Source organism: Lagopus leucura, unplaced genomic scaffold (assembly GCF_019238085.1).
Source record: "Lagopus leucura isolate 7727_CA_CO unplaced genomic scaffold, USGS_WTPT01 Super-Scaffold_73, whole genome shotgun sequence".
Lineage (NCBI taxonomy): Eukaryota > Metazoa > Chordata > Aves > Galliformes > Phasianidae > Lagopus > Lagopus leucura.
In genome coordinates, this window is record NW_024962252.1 from 75,979,409 (window position 1) to 75,999,951 (window position 20,543).

General features: G+C 44.9%; 2 protein-coding genes and 1 long non-coding RNA gene across 7 annotated transcripts in view; 1 reads left to right on the forward strand and 2 right to left on the reverse strand.

The window, feature by feature from the left end:
• The window catches only part of LOC122189993, a 53,455-nt gene extending 43,119 nt beyond the window's left edge, over positions 1 to 10,336 (reverse strand). For all 4 annotated transcript variants that reach the window (XR_006182056.1, XR_006182057.1, XR_006182055.1 and 1 more), the window contains exons 1-3: positions 9,437 to 10,336; positions 8,824 to 8,972; positions 7,423 to 7,523 (exon numbers count right to left, since the gene is read on the reverse strand). This is a non-coding gene — a long non-coding RNA (uncharacterized LOC122189993). The remainder of the gene's footprint in view (positions 1 to 7,422; positions 7,524 to 8,823; positions 8,973 to 9,436) is intronic.
• A 135-nt stretch (positions 10,337 to 10,471) lies between these two features.
• Positions 10,472 to 16,175, forward strand: MRPL33 (mitochondrial ribosomal protein L33). Its single transcript, XM_042876948.1, has 4 exons — positions 10,472 to 10,521; positions 11,031 to 11,049; positions 13,636 to 13,742; positions 15,863 to 16,175. The coding sequence occupies exons 1-4, from the start codon at positions 10,500 to 10,502 to the stop codon at positions 15,910 to 15,912; spliced, it is 198 nt and encodes a 65-aa protein (XP_042732882.1). The 5' UTR covers positions 10,472 to 10,499; the 3' UTR covers positions 15,913 to 16,175.
• The window catches only part of RBKS (ribokinase), a 70,953-nt gene continuing 61,456 nt past the window's right edge, over positions 11,047 to 20,543 (reverse strand). For both annotated transcript variants that reach the window (XM_042876933.1, XM_042876938.1), the window contains one exon: positions 11,047 to 17,405. In XM_042876933.1, coding sequence (XP_042732867.1) covers positions 17,232 to 17,405 — 174 coding nt within the window. In that variant the 3' untranslated portion in view covers positions 11,047 to 17,231. The remainder of the gene's footprint in view (positions 17,406 to 20,543) is intronic.

The following is a 20,543-nucleotide window of genomic DNA, read 5'->3' on the forward strand; positions in this document are numbered from 1 at the left end:
GCAAAGAGAGACTGGAGATCAGGGCACTGAGGCCTGCTGAGATCAATGGAGAGACTCCCAGTGACAACATCGCCCTGTACAAATGACTGAGAATTAGGTCTACCAGATAGACCTTCACTCCCTTTGTTCTTAAACAAGCCAAATCCTCTTTGCACATACCTTTTCCCTTGCCCTGCCCATTTTCTTTGCCTTCCATCAATGAAAGGAACTTAGTACTATCTCAGGAAGGGCTTGTGACTCAGTAATGATTGAACAGTCCGTTAGGATCCTCATCTGTGAGATTAGGTCTATGTTTGTGTGATCCCACTCACTTATTCTCTTATACAAAATGGGGGGAGGCATTTGCATCCTCATTTCTGGCAGCTATTGCAATAACAACTTCAAAAATAGATTTTGACAGAGAATTTAAAAAATAAAAGTGGATCAACTCTAAAGGATATAACAGGGATTAGACAAGGCTGCTTGATTTGGTAATTCACAAGGAACTGAAAAGTTCCCTCAGTCACGACTGTGCATCCCTTGCTGAATAGAATCATTGCATGAAAAAATCCCATCTCCACGTAACTAAAAAAATGCCACACTTCTTGTGGCCAAATGCAAAGCCACTCTTGGGGTCATGAGATAATATGAGGTTTTGGTCTGATTTCTTTTAAATGTGGAGGTTTTCATATCAGTGAACAAATTACTTCAGCAAATCAGTTCAGCCTCCACCCCATCAGCAGATTTCACATCTCAAATCATAACAAAAAAACTGCTGGAAGGAAAATAGGCCCACTGCCCAGCTGCCTTTCTCTGCATATCTACTTGAAACCAATCTTGCAGAAAGCTCTTAGCCTCTAGACTCTACACTAGCTGGAGCTGAAATAAATATGAATGAACAATGGCTGGGATGCTCAAGAACTGATAGTCAGTAATGTGGTAATGTGGTTGTACTGAAAGAGATGAGAGGGACTGGTGAAGACAGAAGCTTGTGTGTGTGGATTCCTTTGACAATGGGTTTCCTTTGGTGAAGAATAATAATTCCTTCTACTTGTAAAGCTTTTTTTTCAAAGATTTCCAACTTTTTTTATCTATGGGAAGATAAAAGTCCCTCTATCTTCAAGCTGTCAAGAGGAGCAGAGAAAATAAACTGAGATCACTCAGAATGACTGCCTAATGTCAGACATTGGTCCTGAACCAACCTATAGCTAATGGAAAGAGATATGAGTTAATCTGCTCTCTGGAATGGCACATACTCCTACAGATGACTATAATAGCTGATAAGACTCCAAGCATCTGAAGGTAGATAGCATGAGGTTTGGACTTCTTTAAGCTGAAAATCCCTCCGTGAAATTCAGCATTCAAAACTCACTGAAATCAACGGGAAATCTCTCAAGATTGCCAATGAACTTAAAAGAAAGCCATACATCTGAAAACCCTGGGTGTGGTGGTTATCATTCTGATTTGGGAATTTTAGTCTGGATTTTCAAACAGTTGAGCTGCTGGAACCAACTCATTGCCAGGACTGTTTCATTAATTTCTGACTGGGAATGGGGGTCCTTTCCCATGGGAGAGTCAGTTTATGGGGAAGCAGTATCATCCAAATGTCAACTCTGAGCCAAGCATGAGAGTCAATCAGTGTTCCCAAAGTTGCCAGAGACTTGGATGCAAAGTATCCCCTGCATAAGCAGTGGAAGATGGTCTGTGTAAGTGTTCCACTGCCCAGAATTTCTGCAAAGCCTCAGATCTACTGGAAAATTAATAGTTTTGATCAAGAACCTCAACTAATCCTACCCGATTTCTGCCCATCAGTCAGTGAGTTACAGGCTGCTTCCAGAGGACAGAAAACTTAACAGGAAGCAACAGCAAGGAACACAGCAGGGAGGGGAGCTACTTGATCCTCTCTGCTAAACTGAGGATGCAGCAGGGTTATGGAGGATTACACGCTCTACCCATCCAAGACTAAATCACAGATTGCAAATTGTTCCCTTTCTTATGCAAAAAGTAAGAATAAATGAAATGGCCTTTGCCTATTGGTGTATTTCATACTGTTGGATCTCTTTGCAAAGCAATTCTAGGATTGAGACAACGAAGCCAAGGATGGCAACTGGCCAGATTTACTTCAAAAGGTTAAATGAAAAATTACATCTGACTGAATGAACTTGGGATGCCTACAGCAATTCAGTCTCTCTAAACCTTGGGATTGTATTGAAAGGGGTACAGCTGCGTGTGATGTGAACATAGAAGCCCATATTAATCCCCCATTTCTAAACTTACCTCTGACTCTCATGTTACCAAAGCCCTTGCATACATCATTTACTCGTTCTACCTCACTGCCACTCTTTGTAGTCATTTCACTTCACAAGGTGATTTCAGTGCTCACTATGGAGAAGGTCACCTTCCATCCTAGTTCCACTTGCTAGTGGAAGGGTACTGGCCACACAGCCTTGGCCTCACAAAGGACTGCTGACACTCTCACTTCCACTCACAGCTGAGCACATTTGACCAAGGGACCATGCAGCTCCTTATAAGCTGAACTCATTGCTGCTGTGCCTCAGCATTTCCACACAGATTCAACAGCAACACCTCTGAGAATTATTTGGCAGTAAAGTTAGGGTGGAATTCAGTGACAACATTTCAGGGATGTGTACCCTGGAGAATCACTCAGGCTCTTACAGTAAGTCTCTCACAGCCCACGAAGTCAATGGTATCAAACTGGAACGGACTGCCCAGAGTGGTTGTGGAGTTATCTTCTCTGAAGATATTAAAAGCCCATCTGGATGCTTTCCTGTGTAGCCTACCCTCAGGAACCTGCTCTATCAGGGAGGTTGGAGTAGATGATCTGCAGAGGTCCCTTCCAACCTCTATGACTCTGTGATTCTGTGAAATAATAGCACGCTTAATGGGAAGAGGAAAGCAAATGGCAGGGAGATATAAATAGTGATTTTTTAACTCTCTCAATGAAGGAGAGTTTCAGCAACTTTCTCTGACAGTCTGGTCTCATGTCATTCCTGAGAGGGACCACACAGAGCCCAAACCAGGAGAGAACCATCCCATGCAATCATAGCAGCTGGAGATTAAGATATCACTGTGGCTGAAGAATGGACCAGGATTCTTGTCAAGGTTAGTCACTGGGCTCGGTGTTCTCTGAAGATACACAGTGCTGGATTGTGACTTCACATATAAAAAAGAAAGAAGCCACCAAAAATGCTTCGACAGGAGGTATTTTCCATAGGCAGAACTAAAACAAACAAACAAACAAACATGGAAATTCTCTTTTCTTGGATGAAAGTCTATAACCCAGGATTTCTATGTAAATAAGATGTTTGGTTTTTTGGTTTTTTTTTTTTTTTTTTTTTTTTTTTTTTTAAGACAGCACAAAATGTTTATTCTTTTCCTTATCTTTGCTTTCTTCCTGTGCACTTTTCTCCTTTGCCATCACAGAAAAAGAGGGCAAAAGGAAAGCTGACAATAAAGCCTGCGTCTTCCAGGTCTCTGAAGTGAGTACAATCCTCTTTGTAGGAAATTTTTTGCACAAAGGGCTGTGAGCAGCTCCACATCTTGTGTTGAACTCTCTCCCTCTGTAGTTCTGGTGTTTTCAGGGAAACACATTTGCCCCTCAAGTGCCTCAATTATTAATCCAGGTATATAATCAGAGCTGAATAGAGCCGCTATGTGAAGCGTGACTGTTCTCTTATACGACTGGGAATATTCACAAAGAATATAGAGAAAGCATGACCTTCATGTTCCTGTCCTGATTCAGTTCACTGAAGGTGAATTGATCAGCACGAGACCTTTGCCGTGACAGGTGAGTTGTTACAGAAGGTTTTTATTCCCCCTGCTTTCCCATTTTATTTCATGAAAAATACATCAGTTATAAAATGTCTGGAATAGATTCTGAGCTACATATGGAAGTGGATTGCTTGCCAGTGCCGGATGCTACCGTAACATGTACGTCACCATGCCTTTCTCAGTTGGTGATTAGTAGTTTGCAAAGTTTGGGTGAGCATGGAGTGATTTTACCAGACATGAGTGAGATGCTCTGTAAAAGCAGTCGTATGGTGTTTGAGGTTTGTCTTTCTATCTGGCTCTACATTCAAATACACCTCCTCCCAAGCTGTTGTTTCCTACTCTGCACATAAAACTTCCATCCACTTAGCTTGAATTTTGGTTTTTGCTAGGAAGGGCCTTACAGATATGAGATGTGTTTGCCCAGAGAGGGCAGGCAGATAACCTCAGTCGTAGAGTTACATTTTTCAGTGTTAGCTTTCTGGGTTTGCCCTTTTAAGATATGACAGTTGTATATAAGTGGAAGTAATTTAGCCCTGGAGGGGTGAAATTCTTTTTTAAGCTCTTCATGTAATCTTAGTTTGTTATTGCAAAACGATCTCTAACCAGGAGCAACTGGGTCGAATCTGATGCTGAATTATAAATAACCAGAAATCCTGGGGCAGAATTCTGCAGTGCTGGAGTGGTTGCCAGATGCAATTGGTGTCAGATGTATGTCTAACTTGAATTTTGCCTGTATTTCTCCTACAGGTATCACAGACAGGAGGGCAGCTGGGGAGGTGTTCTGCAGACTGTCCTGCTAGGGGAGGGTCATGTATACCAGGATATCGGTGTAGATGATCAGATGTGGTGGTACCCTACAAAACTAGTGGCTGTAAAAGTAGAAAGCAGAAAACAGCCTCTGACTAGAAGAGGTAAAAGACTGGAACTGGAAAGAGACAAGTGCAGTGATTGCCTCTGGCTGTTCAGCAGCTCGAAAACCCTGAGAATTGATTCAGCTCTGCAGACACTTTAAATACAAACTTACTCCCTCTCCAGTAAATCCTTCTGTTTTATGGCTTGCATGAGGAGCTGAGACCATCTTTCTGCATACCAGCATGAGGTCACTACAGACAGCTAAATACTGCAGTATGTGCACAGTTCAATGGGAGCATCATGACTGCAAAATGATGCAAGAGAACTTTTATACCAGGGAAGTGGTGAGATCTGTTCAGTTATCCAGAGCTAGGTCATCAGAAGCTATTGAAAGGCAGGACTGGGAATACCACCCCACCTGTCATCTTCCACTCCATCTGGGGGATGGACTGGGTTGTGTGAGGGTACAGAATGTGTGAACAGGTCAGGTGCTATAGACCAGATCTGCAACAGATATGCATACATATCTCTTATCAACCATCATAGAAAGAACAGTTTTTCCTGTAAAGGTGAAGCTGAAGCTTATGTTGTAAGAGTTGGTGGAAAAAAAGGAAGTTGCAATGTTCTTCTGGTTCCTTTGGGTAGGGCAACTTCTGATGAAAACATGATTCAGCCTAGTTTTGTTTTGTGGGCAGCTGAAGCAGATTTTATCTATCTAGCAATGTGAAGAAATATCTTGTTCTTTGTCAGGAAAGGAATATTTCCAGCCAGATAGCTGGAGCTACCTTTAAATTATTTGATTGAGTAGTTTAGCAGCATCGAAGAGTTTAACATGGGCTAAAAAGTGACAAATCAAACAAGATCAACAAATTCCTTAAAACAGGCCACCTAAGAGTAATTCTTTTGTGCTAATCTTATTGACCAAATGGAATGCCTCCCCTGCGCAGGAGACTCTGTCTTCACAGCTGAGTATGTTAGAGGACAAGGCCAGATGGCTAGTGTGTATGAAACAGAGAGAGGGAAGACAGTCATTTTCCAGAGATTGTGCAAAGGTCACTTTGGTCACAAAGACCATACTCTTTGTGCATCATCACAACTTTAAAATTGAATGTCTTTAGGTAAAATGAGTCTAGAAAGACTACAGCAGATGAAGAAAGTTTAGGGAACCAGCTAGAGATGGTTATGTGTCTATGGGTTCAAACAGATTTCTACATGGGCCTTGCTGCACCTCATTTCTAGCACTCGTTCCTTTTTTTTTTTTTTTTAAGTATTAATCTCATGTTTAGCTCAAAACCTGAGCTAAACAGAAGTGAATGGAACACCAGCATGCTTTTTTTTTTTCTGCTATGCCATCAGATGTAAGCGACTGACTGATTTCAGTGGCACAAGGATAGGAAAAGGGGAGATGATGCATTCAGTGCTTGCAGCAATGCAGCCCCAGCGCCTTCTCAGCCCAAGGGTCTTACACTAAGCAGCCATCAAGTGACACACCGCTGCAAATGCATGTCCCTCTCCTCCTTCCCACCCCTCCACCCCATACAATTACCCAGAGTGTAACCAGACATTGGCAGACACACATCATGTAGCCAGGTACAGCTCATAAGCAGTTCGCTAAAGAGCCGGCTGGAATCAGGGAGGGAACTGCTGTGGGTGTATTGTTCCAATCCCATCATTTCCCAAAACACTGAATGAAATAACTTGTTTATAATGATGCGTGACATCACAGAAATGCTACATTGCAGAACTTGAGAAACAGCTTTGAACCCTACGACCTTCTTTCAAGTGAGAAAGTCTCTAGGGAGGCACTCAGGAAACCCTATCCTTCTTCTAGTTCTCCAGAAGAAAATAACTTTTTTCCAGAATTAAAAAATAGGTGGACCACTTCCACTTGCCACATTGGAACGTGGTGGATTTCTTTTCCCAGAGAGCTGCCTACTCTAGCTTAAAGCTGAAGTAACCTCTCTTGCCACAAAGTGATAGGAGTTAGACACCAATCAAACAGATTTTTGGTACAAAAGGCACTTGTCCAAGCACCTGTCCAGGCACTTGAACTTCTCCTACAATAAGCCACAGGAAGAAAAGAATCCATCAGTGTCACACATCTTCACACTGCATAATTATTTTCTCCATTCACCTTTACATATCCTGCTTAAAAGCAACTGATTCATAGCTGTGCTTTTGATACACTCTTTCTCTGCCACAATACCACAGCACAAATTCCTTTGTGCTAAATTGCAACCAATCCCATCTTAATCTGATGATGCCCTAGCATCAAATATAGCATATATAGCATAGGTATGCTACCTATTTGAATGTCATGTGTTTCTAAGCAGTAGGAAGTGTTTACTAACTAGTTACATCTTGTGTTTTCCCATTTTACAAGGTACAAAAGCAATCTGAAGTTGAGAAGAAAAAAAAAAAGCCAAAACAGATGAGAAGCTCTACTTAAGAGAAGTAATGCAGTGTACCTTTTACCCCATCTTCCCCTTTGGCAGCCTCCTATTCCAAAGAAAGGAATAAAGTCTCCAGCATCAGTGTGGATGACATGTCTGCAGGACTAACAAGTCTCAGGACTGGGCCCTGCTGATGACTTAAGCTGCTTTGCATACAAAACACCATGCCTGGAAATTAAAAGCCTTGCTCTGCTGGCCCAAAAAGGGAAGATTTTTTAGAGGCTTGCTAAAAACAACCTTCAATCAGCTGTACAAACGTAGACAATGTTGTCTTTAGTATTCCAGATGGTCCCAGATGTTGGCATAAGCAATGACAATGACATTCATTTCTTTGCGTGAGACTTACCACACATAACCCGTGTGAGACCAATTTTTCAGCTGCCTGCTGATGAGAAGTGAAATGCACTCAGAGAAAAGCTGTTGTTGAGGCCCATAGGATCCCAAATTCTGTGGTAAAAGTCACAGTAGGGAGGATTAGCCGTATGATCACTTCCGGCTACTATCTAATTTTATCTGCGTATCACTGATACCAAACGTCATTCTTTATATCATGACAACCTTTCAACAAATAGGTCTAAAAATAAAAAGCAAGAGCTTGGAGTTGGCACGAACTGTGCAACATGGACTCTAATTTGTATAGCAGGAACTATAATCACTCTGAGACGTGCCCAAGCCCTCGGGCATCCCACGGGATTTCAGTCACTTGTTTACAAGGTGTTTTGATTTGCAGCTGTTTGGCTACTGTGGCATTTCAAGAGGGGGCGGTTTGAAAGGATGTTGTTGCTCTGGAGGTCGGGATTGGGAAACGGGTATTGAAAAATCACACAAGAAAACAGGCGAGCGCCGCCTTTGTTCTTCCCCCTTCACATGTGAATGACGTCAGTGCTGGAGAAAGGAGCTCCAGGAACAGATTCACCAGTGCACTGATGAGAACAAGCAGGGAACAGGTACAGCTCTGAACACAGAGCCATGCCCTGACCTACCACGTACCAGTGCCCCATATCTGACTTGGGGGGACTGAGCTCTCAGGGTGAGAAGGGAAACATGCAAGCCCATTGTTTTTTTAGCTTTTCAGTTTGCAAGTTTGCACACAAATACTGTGATACTGTGACATGGACACCTCTAAGAAATGGGCTAAAAGCCATTGCCAGCTCACTTCAAACCAGCCACAAACAGGTCAGCAGCTGAAATGGATTTGGTCGCTGGCTTAAAGTGATTTAGCAATCAGACAGCTCTTTCCACCATTCCTGCTCTCCTGACCCGGACAGTTCCTCTTTCAGAGCTGCATTAAGCTAATGCCCACTTTCTTCTGGGCCTTCTTAGGATAATGGATTCACATATGCAGAAAGAATGTAAAAATCCATTTGTTGTCTGGGATGAGTGATTTGCCTGTGTTTGTTTAGCAGCACGGACAGCAAGATGCCTGCTAGGTTGTAACTAGCTGAGGAAAAGAAAGCAAGGAGGAGGAGAAAATAGCTTGGCTGTTTTACAACTATGCTCACCGAGCTGTACGCATTTTTTGGCTTAGTTAGCTGTTTGCCTGTTTCTTGTGGGTAACCAGGAAGGACTGGTGGAGCTTTTCCCAGGCTCTACAGTGTTGTTCTCGTTTCCAGCATTTGGTTTTTACGTGCATTAGTTGACGGTAACTCATATAAAAATACAGTACCAATATAGGACATTTACTTTGCAAACATTCAGCCTGCTGCCCCTCTCTCCTCTGCGCTGACGTTTTCCTGTGATGACTTACTTGAAGTGCCACGCACACAAGAGAAGCATCACTCCTGCTGGCCCTGGATATCAGTCCTTGCCTGTCCTATGTGTGACAGCAACCTGACTATACTTTCTTGGCAAAGAGCAGCAACCTCTTCAGCTCCTGATAGTAGCAGAGGATTTGCCCTAGAATGTAAAGCATAAAAATGGAAAAGAAAATCAGTTAGCCTATAACACAACCAACTGTTGTTCTAGCTGGGGAAAAAAAAAAAAAAAAAAAAAAAAAAGATGCTGTGTTTGATTCTGAGTGACACTGATCGGTTTGGCACCAGCAGCTTCTCCGCTGGAGACATGAGTGACTTCTCTTTAAGCAAGCGTCAAAATGATCTAGGCTGGCATTACAGTTCATCACACTTCTTGCTTTCTGTAGGCAAAGTTGAAGGAAAGATTTGCATTTTCCTTGCACATGCCATCAAAGATCCTCACATACATGACTTAACCTAGCCAAAACAGGAAATTTGTAACAGAGCTGGGGTCAGAAATCCTGACTTTCTCCTTTCCTCCAGCCAGCACATCTCTTCCCCAGGGTTAGCAAAGACTGCTGCCATCAGGGATGTGCTACTCTGTCACCCTCTCCCATACGTACCCACCTTAGGCTCCCTGTTTTTCACCCATAGCTATGGGAAACTGCAGAAGCGGCTGCTAGAAAGGAAGATGGAGATTGCTGAAGTCTATTCTAATCCACGGTGTCTATATTTATGCAGCCCTTGTCACAGCAGAGCAGGGAAAATGTCACTGGAACAGTTTTATTTTTGCCAGCAGGCAAGAGGTTTAGAGAGAGGCGGTGCAACCTCTATTTGATGATGTGTTTGTACAAATGTTTAACTTGCTATTTCTCTTAAAAATCATCTTTAATGTTGATTTACATTCCTGGCAGAGAAGTCAGGAGGTTGGCAGTTTCGCTGCACTTCAGTCTGTGCTACCAGAGGCACTCACACACAGAGCAGTGCCTCACAGCACTCACGTTTTACCATCGAACGTCTGCAAGTTCTCACTCTGATATTCACAGGCAGATGAGCTGACTACTCCATTTGTATTTGGAAGGCCAGGCAGTAAGGATCGAAACGTTGCACCAGTAAGAGATGCACGTGGAACTGCTCGATTGGAAACAATGGACGTGGGTGACACCGCTTTCCTTGCCATGCCACCCCGCTCCACGGGCCGAGCCGCTCGTTCTCCTGCCACGCAGCGTCAAGTTAACCACACGCCATCGTACCTTCCACGCCGTTTTCCACCTGAGCACGTCAGGCTGACATTTTTACCGCCCTGCTCATTGCTGCGTGTCCGAGGACTCGAATTCTCTGTCAGCAACCCGAGTGGCGGGAAGAGGAGGAGGAGCGGCCAGCCCCGCGCGCCCCGCACTAGGGAACAACTCCTTCGTCGGCAGCCCGTCCTCTCGCCACTCATAAGGGCGCGACCACTCTCCTCACTGCCCCTCCGGCCTCCCCGCCCGGCACTTTCGTGCAGCGTGATTCCGGTGCCCACGGGGCACCCCCACCCTCCGGGCCGCGCTCGCACGGCCACAAGGCCACACGCCCGCCCCGCCGGCACACAACGGCCGCGCCCCCTCCCCCGCGGCCCGGAAGCACTTCCGCCAGCCCGGCCGGAAGTGGTGGGGGCGGGGCTCGGCGGCGGCTGCGCGGCGGCGACGTTATGTTCCTCACGGCGGCGGCTCGTGAGTGGCGCGCGGCGGGGAGCGGTGGAGGGCGAGGGCTGGAGTGGGCCGCGCCGCGCCGGCAAGGCGCAGCTCGGATCCGAGCACAGGCTGTCAGCGTCGCGACCTTCCCTTCGGTGCCGGGCCCGAGCCGCTCGGCTGGCCCCGCAGCGGGACTGCGGCTCCTAGCGGGCCGTTGTGCCGCCCGCTCCCAGCGTGCCCCGCGCGGCCGCCTGCTGGGCCGCGATGGAGGCGCGAGGCCGGGCGTGCCGTCAGGCGGAAGGCCGTAATGCTGGATGCCGCGTCAAGCGGTGGTACGGTGGTGAAAGAGAGCGGGCGGCTGGAATTAGGCAGCTCGTGTACTCGTTTTACTCCTGCGACAGTAAATCTCTTGGCACGCTCTCTCTGGGACTATCAGGGCACCAGGCAGTGGACAGCTCTGATCTCTGTGTTGCATTTAAAGGAGATGAGATTAAATGATATGTGGTTTCTTTTTCTTCCCCCTGCTCCTTCGTGCTGCAAAATAACAGTGGCCAAGAGCAAATCTAAGTAAGTGATATTTTATTTACCATCCGATATTTCCTGCTACCACTCTCTATCAAGTGACTTAGCAAAATATTGCACCCGTCTATAATGTAATGCATGTGAGAGAATTGCAGACCCCGACTCTAGCTGTGCCCTTTCTGCCCTTCAGCATGTGTGCCTTTCTCACAGGTGAGTACAGAGTGCTGTGAAAAAAGCCACTTAGTTTCCAAAACTGCAGCAGAGATAGGTTTTGTTTTATGGGCCATCACTGAGCTGAGCACCCAGAGTGCCCTGTACAGGGGATCCTCACCTCCATAATGCTTTATGGAGAAGCTATAAATCATCACATAGCCTTCCTCTTTTTGACCTTTCACACTTTTTCGGCTGAGGACAAGCTGAAGTGCAGCGTAGATCTTCATGTTTGTGTGCTAGACTCGAGGCGGTGCTCTGAGCCTCTCCCAGGCTGGATGCAGAAGGTTTCCCCACTGTACTGCATTCGTATGTTGGCTTGTGAGCAGTGGACAGGGCAGTCAGTGCTGGGGGCAGCCTGGTCTAGTAGTAGGCGACCCTGCACATAGCAGGGGGGTTGAAACTAGATGATCACTGTGGTCCTTTTCAACCCAGGCCATTCTATAATTTGCTCTGTAGTTCTGCTGAGGGGAGATGTTGGTGGGTTCTCGGAGAGCTTTAACCACAGCCCTCTGGCTTGTACAGAAAGCTGATGTGTTAGAGGGGAAGGAATATATACTTTTCTGCACACGGCTGGTTTACACTGTAGGTGTAAGGAGACAGGAGCACATGGAGAAAATGACTTGCATTCCTACTTACCAGGAATTTAGCTCAACAAACCAAGGGTTTAAACTGAACCAATTTGTAGCAATACGTTCTTGCCTTATTCTCCGAAGCTGCATTCTGTACAAGTATTCAGTATTGCACAGACTGAAAAATTATAATGTTAATTTTTTTTTTTAAGGATCAGCCTCAAAAAGATCCACCTGTTATGTTCAGAGAGATTCTTCTGTTACAGAATTTCTGTGCAATTGTCCATCTTTGAAACTAAGGATTTCTACATACGCATGTGATAGGAAAGACTGCAGTTTGACACCTTTCTACACAGAAATGAACACAGCAAAGCAGAGTGTTTCCTTGAGATGAAAAATAATATCAGTAGTGTAGTGATTTGTTTGCCTCATTCTTTGCGTGGTCTTGCATACACATAAGGAACATCTTGTCTCCTTACAGTACTTCTACATCCATGCTCCCTGTTTTTATCTGCGCATCCTGGTGGCATTCCACTGTTCTTTTCTCCTGTGCTCCTGGTCACATTTCTTCTTTGGGCAGTAAGTCTTATGAAATGAGGTGTGTTGTTCAGAAAGGACTTGGCCTCAACTGTGTGGTTCAAAAGAGTTTCAACACGTGGTCATCCTGATACCACTGATTCTCCCAGAAAGGGGAAACTCTGCACACAGGCTTTGAGGAAGTGGGTGAAGAAGAAGGGAAGGAGGCTGTGTGGTTATTGGGGTAAATATCATAGCTTTGGTGGTGTGCAGGAGAGGGCATTCACTGGGGATAGTCCCTAGGTGATGCTCGGTCAGTTGATGTGAGGGAATCCACAGTTTTTCTGTTTGTTTTTAAATCCCAGTAAATTACATTGCAAACGTGGAAAGGGGTAGCTGAGGAGGGGACAGTGGTCAGAGCTGTGCAAGTGAGGAAGGATGGGTGGCTCTCCAGAGTTAATTTTGACAAAACATTTGGTACTGGAAGCAGAAAGATCCAGGAAAGTGAACTGAGTGCCCGTGCACAGAGCTGTATTCAGCCCTTTACTGCAGTGGAAGATGAAGACATAATTTACGGACAGGTTAAAGGCTTTGGCCTTCCTTTTGAAATGCAGAAGATGCCCTCTGTTTCTGGGAAGTCTTGGAAGGCTGCCAGGGTGAGGGCCTGGGGCTGCTTTCTCAGCCCCCTTTGCCCTGCTGCCAGGGGCTGCCAGCCCACTCCATGCACACAGAGACCTTCTGTAGGGAAAAGGGCTCCTGGTGGCTGAGCTGACGTCAAGTCCTGCTCCTTGGGAGAGAGATGCAGGGTGCCAGGGGGCTCTGCTTCTCCTTTTTGTGTGCCTCTTGTTCCATTCTATCTCCTTGGTTCCTCTCTGCATGTGGAAGTGATAGTTTGAGGTACTGTGTTATCCACAATTTATCATCATCCTTCCTTTCTTGCCATTATCATTTAAGATGCAGTGACTCAACTGTATGTTTATTTTTTTTCTTTCTTTCTTTTCTGTTTTTTTTTTTCCTCTTCTTTCCCCTCACTCCTTACCCTGTTTGATGGAAGAGCTACTTCACTCTGATCAGAACTACCCAGGAGTTCTATAGTTAAACTTGATGGTTGAATTTCAGGTTTGTAGGCTGGTGGATTTTTTTTTCCTGTTACAATAAGGTTAGCATATGGTTTTAAAGCTCCCATCCAAAATATCCATGAAGTTGGAATGAAATATCTTAACGTGCCAGGTTGCTCATCCAAAGAGTATTGTCATGACAGTGCCATGAGAGACCGTGAGGGGACCCCTGCTGTGTGCTGTGTATTGACATAGAGATACCCCTGTGACTTCAGGTACATCCTGGTGAGGATGAAAAGTGCAGCAGAGACTGGCTACTGTTTCAACGTCAGGAGGCTCCGATTGCAGGAGAAGCTGGTGCTGCTGAGATACGATCCCATTGGTAAGCATCTGGGGTAGCGGTCAGCCTGCTTTGTATTAACGGCTCTGGCTGTCTGGGGTGAAAGGTTTGACTGTAGCAGGATTTTTCCAATCTAAGCAGAATGTGTCATAACACATTTGATGTTCACATGACTGTACAGTTGCTGTTCTTCGTGACATTCCAGTGGGCAGTAAACGTTATTCTCATTTTACAGATTGTGGCACTGAAACAAAGTCACGACTTGTCCAGCACATCAGAGTCTTTGACAGCCATGCCACATGTCAGTGGCAAAACTGAGTGACACAGGAGTTGTTTCATTTTGTTTCTTTGTGTGGTTTGCTAGGCAGTTACCTCTAGCATGCAGCATGCTTCAATAGAAATGTTCTGTTCAGCTGCCCTGGGTACTCCAGACAATAAATGTTGCCCATCACTTCCAGATTAGACTTTTTCTTTTAAAGAGATAAGCACAAGTTCTTCCTCCTCCACAAATGATACCACTCTCCAGATGATGATTTGTGGGTTCTTTTATGTTGCTCTGGTCCTTGTAGATTCTTCCAGTTTAAGTAGCTGATTTGGCAGGGCTTGGAACACTCCCAAGAAGCCTTTTACTCACCAGGTTTTTGAAAGGTGGCAGAGCTCGAGCTTCTAGGGGAGCAAGCGGTCTGCAGCTAACGTTAAAATGATTAATTTGGGTAAACGCAGAAAGTAAACCAGACAGGGCTACAAATGGCATGGGAAAGTTGATGCAAAAAAGTCTGGAATAAACAACATATTGAGCTTTTCGAAGTAAATGACGTAATTGTGGCTGGTAGTTATGTGGTTCAGGCTTATTATTATTTTTTTTTTAACATAATTTTACATTTTTGTTGGATGATGGACCTTGTCATGCCCAGATCTAACAGTCCAGGAGCTTAATGGCGAGTGAGAGAAACTAAGGGGGAAGCAGTATGCACTCATCCAAGTACCTGTGCTGATGGAGGTTGTGGCTTTCCTGAATTTCATACCCAGGGAGGATAAGAGATTGCAGGGGCTATTCCTTGAATAAGAAGACTTCAAGTTAGCATTCTCTTTCCTACTTCTGAACTATGTGCAAAATGAGCTTTCAGAAACCTTGCAACTTGCAGAACTGTGGGAAGATTGGAGAGCTCAGGCAAAGTAGTGCTTGTTTAGCAGAACGTGTAGTATGTTGCTGAAGGAAGAAATTGGAAGTAATTAAGAAAAAAAGCTCTGCTCTTTGTAGTCTGTAGTAGAGAACAAGTGAGAAATTGATGTGAGAAAGTGCTTGCATGTGTGAAGGGAAGCAAATTGGAGTCTAGATAGCAACTCACATCAGGAATATGGTAGGAAGCATTTTCACTTGGCATGCATTATCACCTTATGTTTTGTTCTTCTCAGGAACCCGGGACCTCCACAGAACGAAGCTTTTAGTGAAGTAGTGGCAGTAGTGCCCAAGTTTCACTACCTCATAAGTGCAACAACAGAATGCGTTGCTAAGTTGGAGTATTTCTTAAAGCGAAACTTTTAGGCGGAAGAAGTGATTCTGTTACGGGGTGGATTGTCCTTGCATTGCTTTCAAAGGCATGAATAGAATGAAGTGTAATCAGAGCAGCGGTGCTTTTCAAATGGCATTGAAGAGCTTTGTTTGGATTCTCTTTTAGTCGTGCATCCACTGTGCTTAATGTGTAGCTGAACGGACTTTGCTAAGGTCCACATCAGGTGTTGGAGGCAGGCTCCCATCCGCTTGTCAGTCGATGTGTGAGCATGACTAAATGCTGCTTGTCAGCTGTAGTTATTTGGGCTCTGAAGCCGGAGAGTAGTAGAAAGCAGTAAAGAACCTATTTTTGTCCCTGCATCAAACAGCTGTGACTCAGAATAGTCACACAGAGCAGCTGCTGAATGTTTTCACCCGCTGAAATCCCAATACTTATTTTCACAGAGGTAAAACCGACCTCTTGGGAGCTAAAAATGACACGCAGTAAAGCAAAAGCACTACTAAACCTCATCAAGAGTTGATTAACAGCAGCACTGTGCCAGTCACAGTTCATTTAAGCAGGGAAGCCGGCCAGGAGAAAGGGATGTAGGCCTGTTGAGTTGGATCTTAACACTTCAGGGTTCTTAATAGATTCTTTTTTTCTCTGTAGCAAAACAACGTGTCCTCTTCACAGAGAAGAGAAAGATCCGCTCTCTCTGAACAATGACTGGACTTGATTTATGCAGGAGGAGAGGATGGCTCGGGGGGAGGACAGGGTGAATGCTGATTCAGAAATCCTGCACCATGGGCTGAAAAGAGAGGAAATGAACTGGGATCACCGTCTCCTGTGATTTGAAGGCCATTGTGAAGAAAACAATGTAGAGAGAGAAGATTATTAATGTCTGAACATAGATCATCACAGTAACATTTATTTATCTTTTGAGTTATTTTTACAGTACTCAATTAAAAAAAAATAAATGGCAGATCCCATTGTCTGTGTTTTCCATTGTGAAAGAGGCTGTAGTCTTCAAAGGAACTATTGTTTTTAAAGGCAACAAAAATTAACATTTTCCACAGCGGGAATTCAATGGCAGGATTGCAAGTTTTTCTAACCTACCAGCCACAGATTGAACAGTAGTGACCACAAAGTGGCATTCCTAGGAGGAGCAGCATTGCAGCAGCTTCTTCCTAGGTTAGGAAGCAGCAGTGGGCAGCAGGTGGGATAAGACGCTTTTGGATAAGCTGTGACCACAGCTCATAGGGCAGTATTATTCCAAGTCAGGTAAGTAGGCCAGGGCTTTAACTTGGGGCTTTTGTCAAGCATGAAGAAAGTAGCTTATCACATCAGTCCTCTGGTTTGTTCTCTGGCAGATTTTGTTGGAGGGTTTTCTCCTTCAGCTGTCTCATGCAGGCTTTACAGCAGTATGGCTACAGATGTGTATCAGAGTTGGGCTCGGTAGCATTGTCAGCCCCCCTCCACTGTGAGGGACCCAATACATGCTGCAGCTCTCATCCAAGGCACGTAGGAAGGCGTGTAAGAGCTCAGTACCCAGAGCTGTGCAATGAGCTGCAGGATGGGGAGGAGCTGACCTTTGGGTATGCAGTGAGCCGGGTGCTGATGAACACTGACCTCAGTGCTTGCAACTGAGAACTGAAGTCACAATTTCAAAGCTTCATTTCCTGGCATCACGTATCAGAAGGCCTGATTAAAATCAAGTCAAAATGTAGCAGGAGCGCAGAACCCTCCTGATGCATTGCTGTGAGCTTTGTATGCATTCCACGTAGCACAGTAGGTTGGATGGGATGGCAGTAGCCCAGGGGTGATGTGTGGGGCTGGACAGACCACCTGTGCTGTGTTGGGAAGATAACCATCCCAGCCCCATCTTTACTACTGCAGAACAGGAACTAATAGGATTTCTCAAATAAACAAAGAGACTTTCCTGGTCTTTCCAGTCAGCGGAGGGGAACGTCTGTGCAGTCAGGAGAATAATGCTGTCTGGGATAAGATAAAATCAGTACACTGAGCTAGACAATATCAATTAGAAAAGGTCCTGAGGCAAGTCCTTCCTGTAAGGATATGAAGATTGTGTCCCTGATGCCTGGACACTCACTGATGCAATGTAGTTAGACTTCCTGACCATTTCCTCCATGGTCAGCTCAGGATAGTAAGCCAGGTAGAAGGCCAGTGCTCCCACAAAACTGTCTCCAGCTCCCTAGAATAAAACAATAAACAACTTTAAGTGTGCTCACACAGGGAAACAATTCACACACATTTACTGGAAAGACAACAGTTGTAGCACTGACTGCAGGAGTCAGGAAATCATCCAAGAGTTGAGTTCAATTCACTTTTCTATGCATAGGAAATGCTGCAATTCTAAACTAATACCACACTCCAAACCCATCGTTTTTATCGAGGTACGTGCTCTGATACGGTTTAGAGAAAAGAAAGGCAAGTGTGCTACAGCTCAGCAAAAGTGCTGCTATAAACACTGCTTTTGAAACTTCCTGTTGTTGGAATGTTGATTCTGATTTCTCAACCTGAATGTTTCATTAAAGCTATTTTTTTCTTATTTAACTTCTGTTCTTCATAAAGCGCAGTGGTAGAAGAGACAGAAAAATGGGAAAAAAAAAAAAAGCCACGTGGCTTGTGGTGTCTGTAAATTTCCTAGCTGCAGAACGATAGAGTTTGATGCCTCCAGACTTTAGCTGCTTTTCATTAAGAAGCTCCCACTGGCAAAGGTCTGTGCTGTGTCTTATTGTGTAAACCAATCTTATTCCTGGGGTGCGCTTTGCCACCTGTGCTGAGTCACCTTGGGCTCTGGCAGCTCTTCAGCTGCCTGTCCCCAGGCCTTTGTTGGGAGCTGCTGCTAGTTCTGCTCTGACCAACGGGGAATGACAACTGTTTGCCTCCCCAATGCTTTTTAACAATAATTCTTGTTTTGTTCTGTAGTGTTTTGAACAACTGGCAAGATGAATCACTTCTAACTTCATTTGCACATGTTGTTGAGTGTCCCTCCCTCCTCCTGAAGCACACCCTTCCATCCCCCAAAACTGGCCTGATTTCTGAGGCCTCATTGATAACAGCTCTTGGTGGCGTGAAGCTGCTCTCAGGTGTCTTTGCTTAAATCATACTGTTATCTCAGCAAAGCGTTGTTGCACTGTACACGCTGCTGCTATCATCTTATTTGAGGACCAGCATAAGGATTATCTCCCCTGGGGGTTTGCTGCTGCAGTTCTAATAAATCCTTCTAAGGACACAGAGGGCTGCCAGAGTCATGGGATGAGAGCAGAGGGCCTGGAAAAAGGCAGTTAAGACAGCTGAGCAAAACTTCTAACTGGAAATTACAGATAGGAAGTAATTTTCCAATTTTCATTTCTAGTGGTTCTCACTATTAAGCTCATACTTACCATAGAATCGGCTGCACGTAATACGGTTCTCCACAAAAAACACCATTTCCACAGCAATCTGTTAGAAGCAGCTGATGGGGCAGAGCAGCACGGCGGTTGCAGGGGAGCCCTGACGTAGGTGAGCACAGATACGGGTTGCCCACGCCTGTGCCGTGCCGCTCTCTGCTTGCCCGTGCCTGTGCAGCAGTTGTTTGTGCTGTTCCAGCCAGGAAACTCCCTGCTTAACGCCCTCCCGGCCTGAATTCTGCCCTCGCCTTTGCAGTGGGGCACAAAGCAGGGTGTCTCCTGGCAAACGGCACCTTGGTAACTGCAGCGTGCAGCTGTGGCAGCAGCTGTTTCAACAGTTCTGTATTGCTGAACAGACCGGGGGCCAGGGAGGGTTTTTATCAAGGTCTGCGAGGCCTTTGTCTCAGCCCTGCTTCCCACAGCGCTCCCACAATGCCAGGTGGAGCAGTAACAGGTGACTGCTAGTTAAGCATTGCCAGTATCTTTTGTCTGATACATAATACAGAAATCTCTGGCCCATCCCAGAATTTATAATCTAATCAGCACATGATTAATTATTAAAGCTATTTTGGCACCTCTGTTGCAGACAGAAGTAATATTTCTACAAGCAAATCTGTTGTGCTGCAGTGCTCGCAGGAAGCCCTTGTCATTGTTACGTGAAATATTTCTCATACAGTCGATCACTTTGTAATGTAAGTGGCCAGGTATTATTTTAACGAGGAGCACTCAGTGTATCTGGTATCAAGTGGCATAAACTCTACGTGGCAGGGGCACAGGATGGAGCATTGTCTTTCTGATCATTATTATTAGTGGAGGTAACAAAATACCAGCCTCAAAAAAAGAATAATTGCAAGAATAATGATTTTGAAAATGACCAGCAAGATGCATTTATTCTGCCCACCGACAAAATACAAACACGGGATCTGTAATGTTTTACATTCCTCAGTATTTGTATTCCAGGAACCCTAATACATTGCAGACTTTGAGATAATCCTCATATCCTCGAGTGCCCGGAGTCAGTTCATTCCGTTATTATAAAAATATAACTGACCTTTTTGTAAAGCAGGGGATGCCAGTTTGCATGTAATAAATAACTAGATCATAAAATCAGGCTGATACTGTGTGCCCAGTTCTAAAATGCAAATGCTATGGTCTCCACTAAGTGCTACGGTTTTGCAGCAGTGTTTAAAACCTATTTATATTCTGAGCCACATGTCTGGAAGGCCCTTGTTTTCCTGTGTGTCTGGAAAAGGGCATTTTTGTTTATCACAATCCAGCACTGACTGAGATTCTGTGCCTCTAGAGAAGAGAAAACCCACGAGAATACTTCTATTTATACCTTAGCTTTTGTTAGCCCTGATTTGTCAGAAGCTGGTTCACAACTTTAGTGTAACTATTTTTATACGATGCTGCCCTGAGAAGCTTTTTATAGAAATTGCTTTGTAAGTGGAAACTATATTGTTCAACAGTATTTCCAGCAAGTAAAGCATTTTTCAATCAGTCGTGCCCAGAATAATAGGATGCATTTCACTTCTACAATAAGATGACTCGTTCACCAGAAATATTTGGAGGCCGAGGTGCAATAGCTGCAGTTTCCAGTGTTGCCACAGTTGCACTGCCTTTGTGCAGGATGACCTTGTGATCACCCCTCGCCCTCCTGCCCTGTCCTCTTGGGGAAGAGTAATGGCAGCAATGCAGGAATTGTCACGACCGTTTGCTCCTGAAGCCCTGACCTTGTTCCTGAGCCTCAGAAAACCTTCCTTGGGTGGTTTTCAAGAAGTCGCAGTCAGGTCCACCCTGCATATATGCCATCACTGAATTTAAGACATTGTAAGAATACACTGCCAAATCCTAAAAGGGACAGTGTGTTGTACGGCAAAACAACAGATCCGTTAGGCTTGCCTGTAACTCAAAACTCTTCATTCAGTGAATAAATC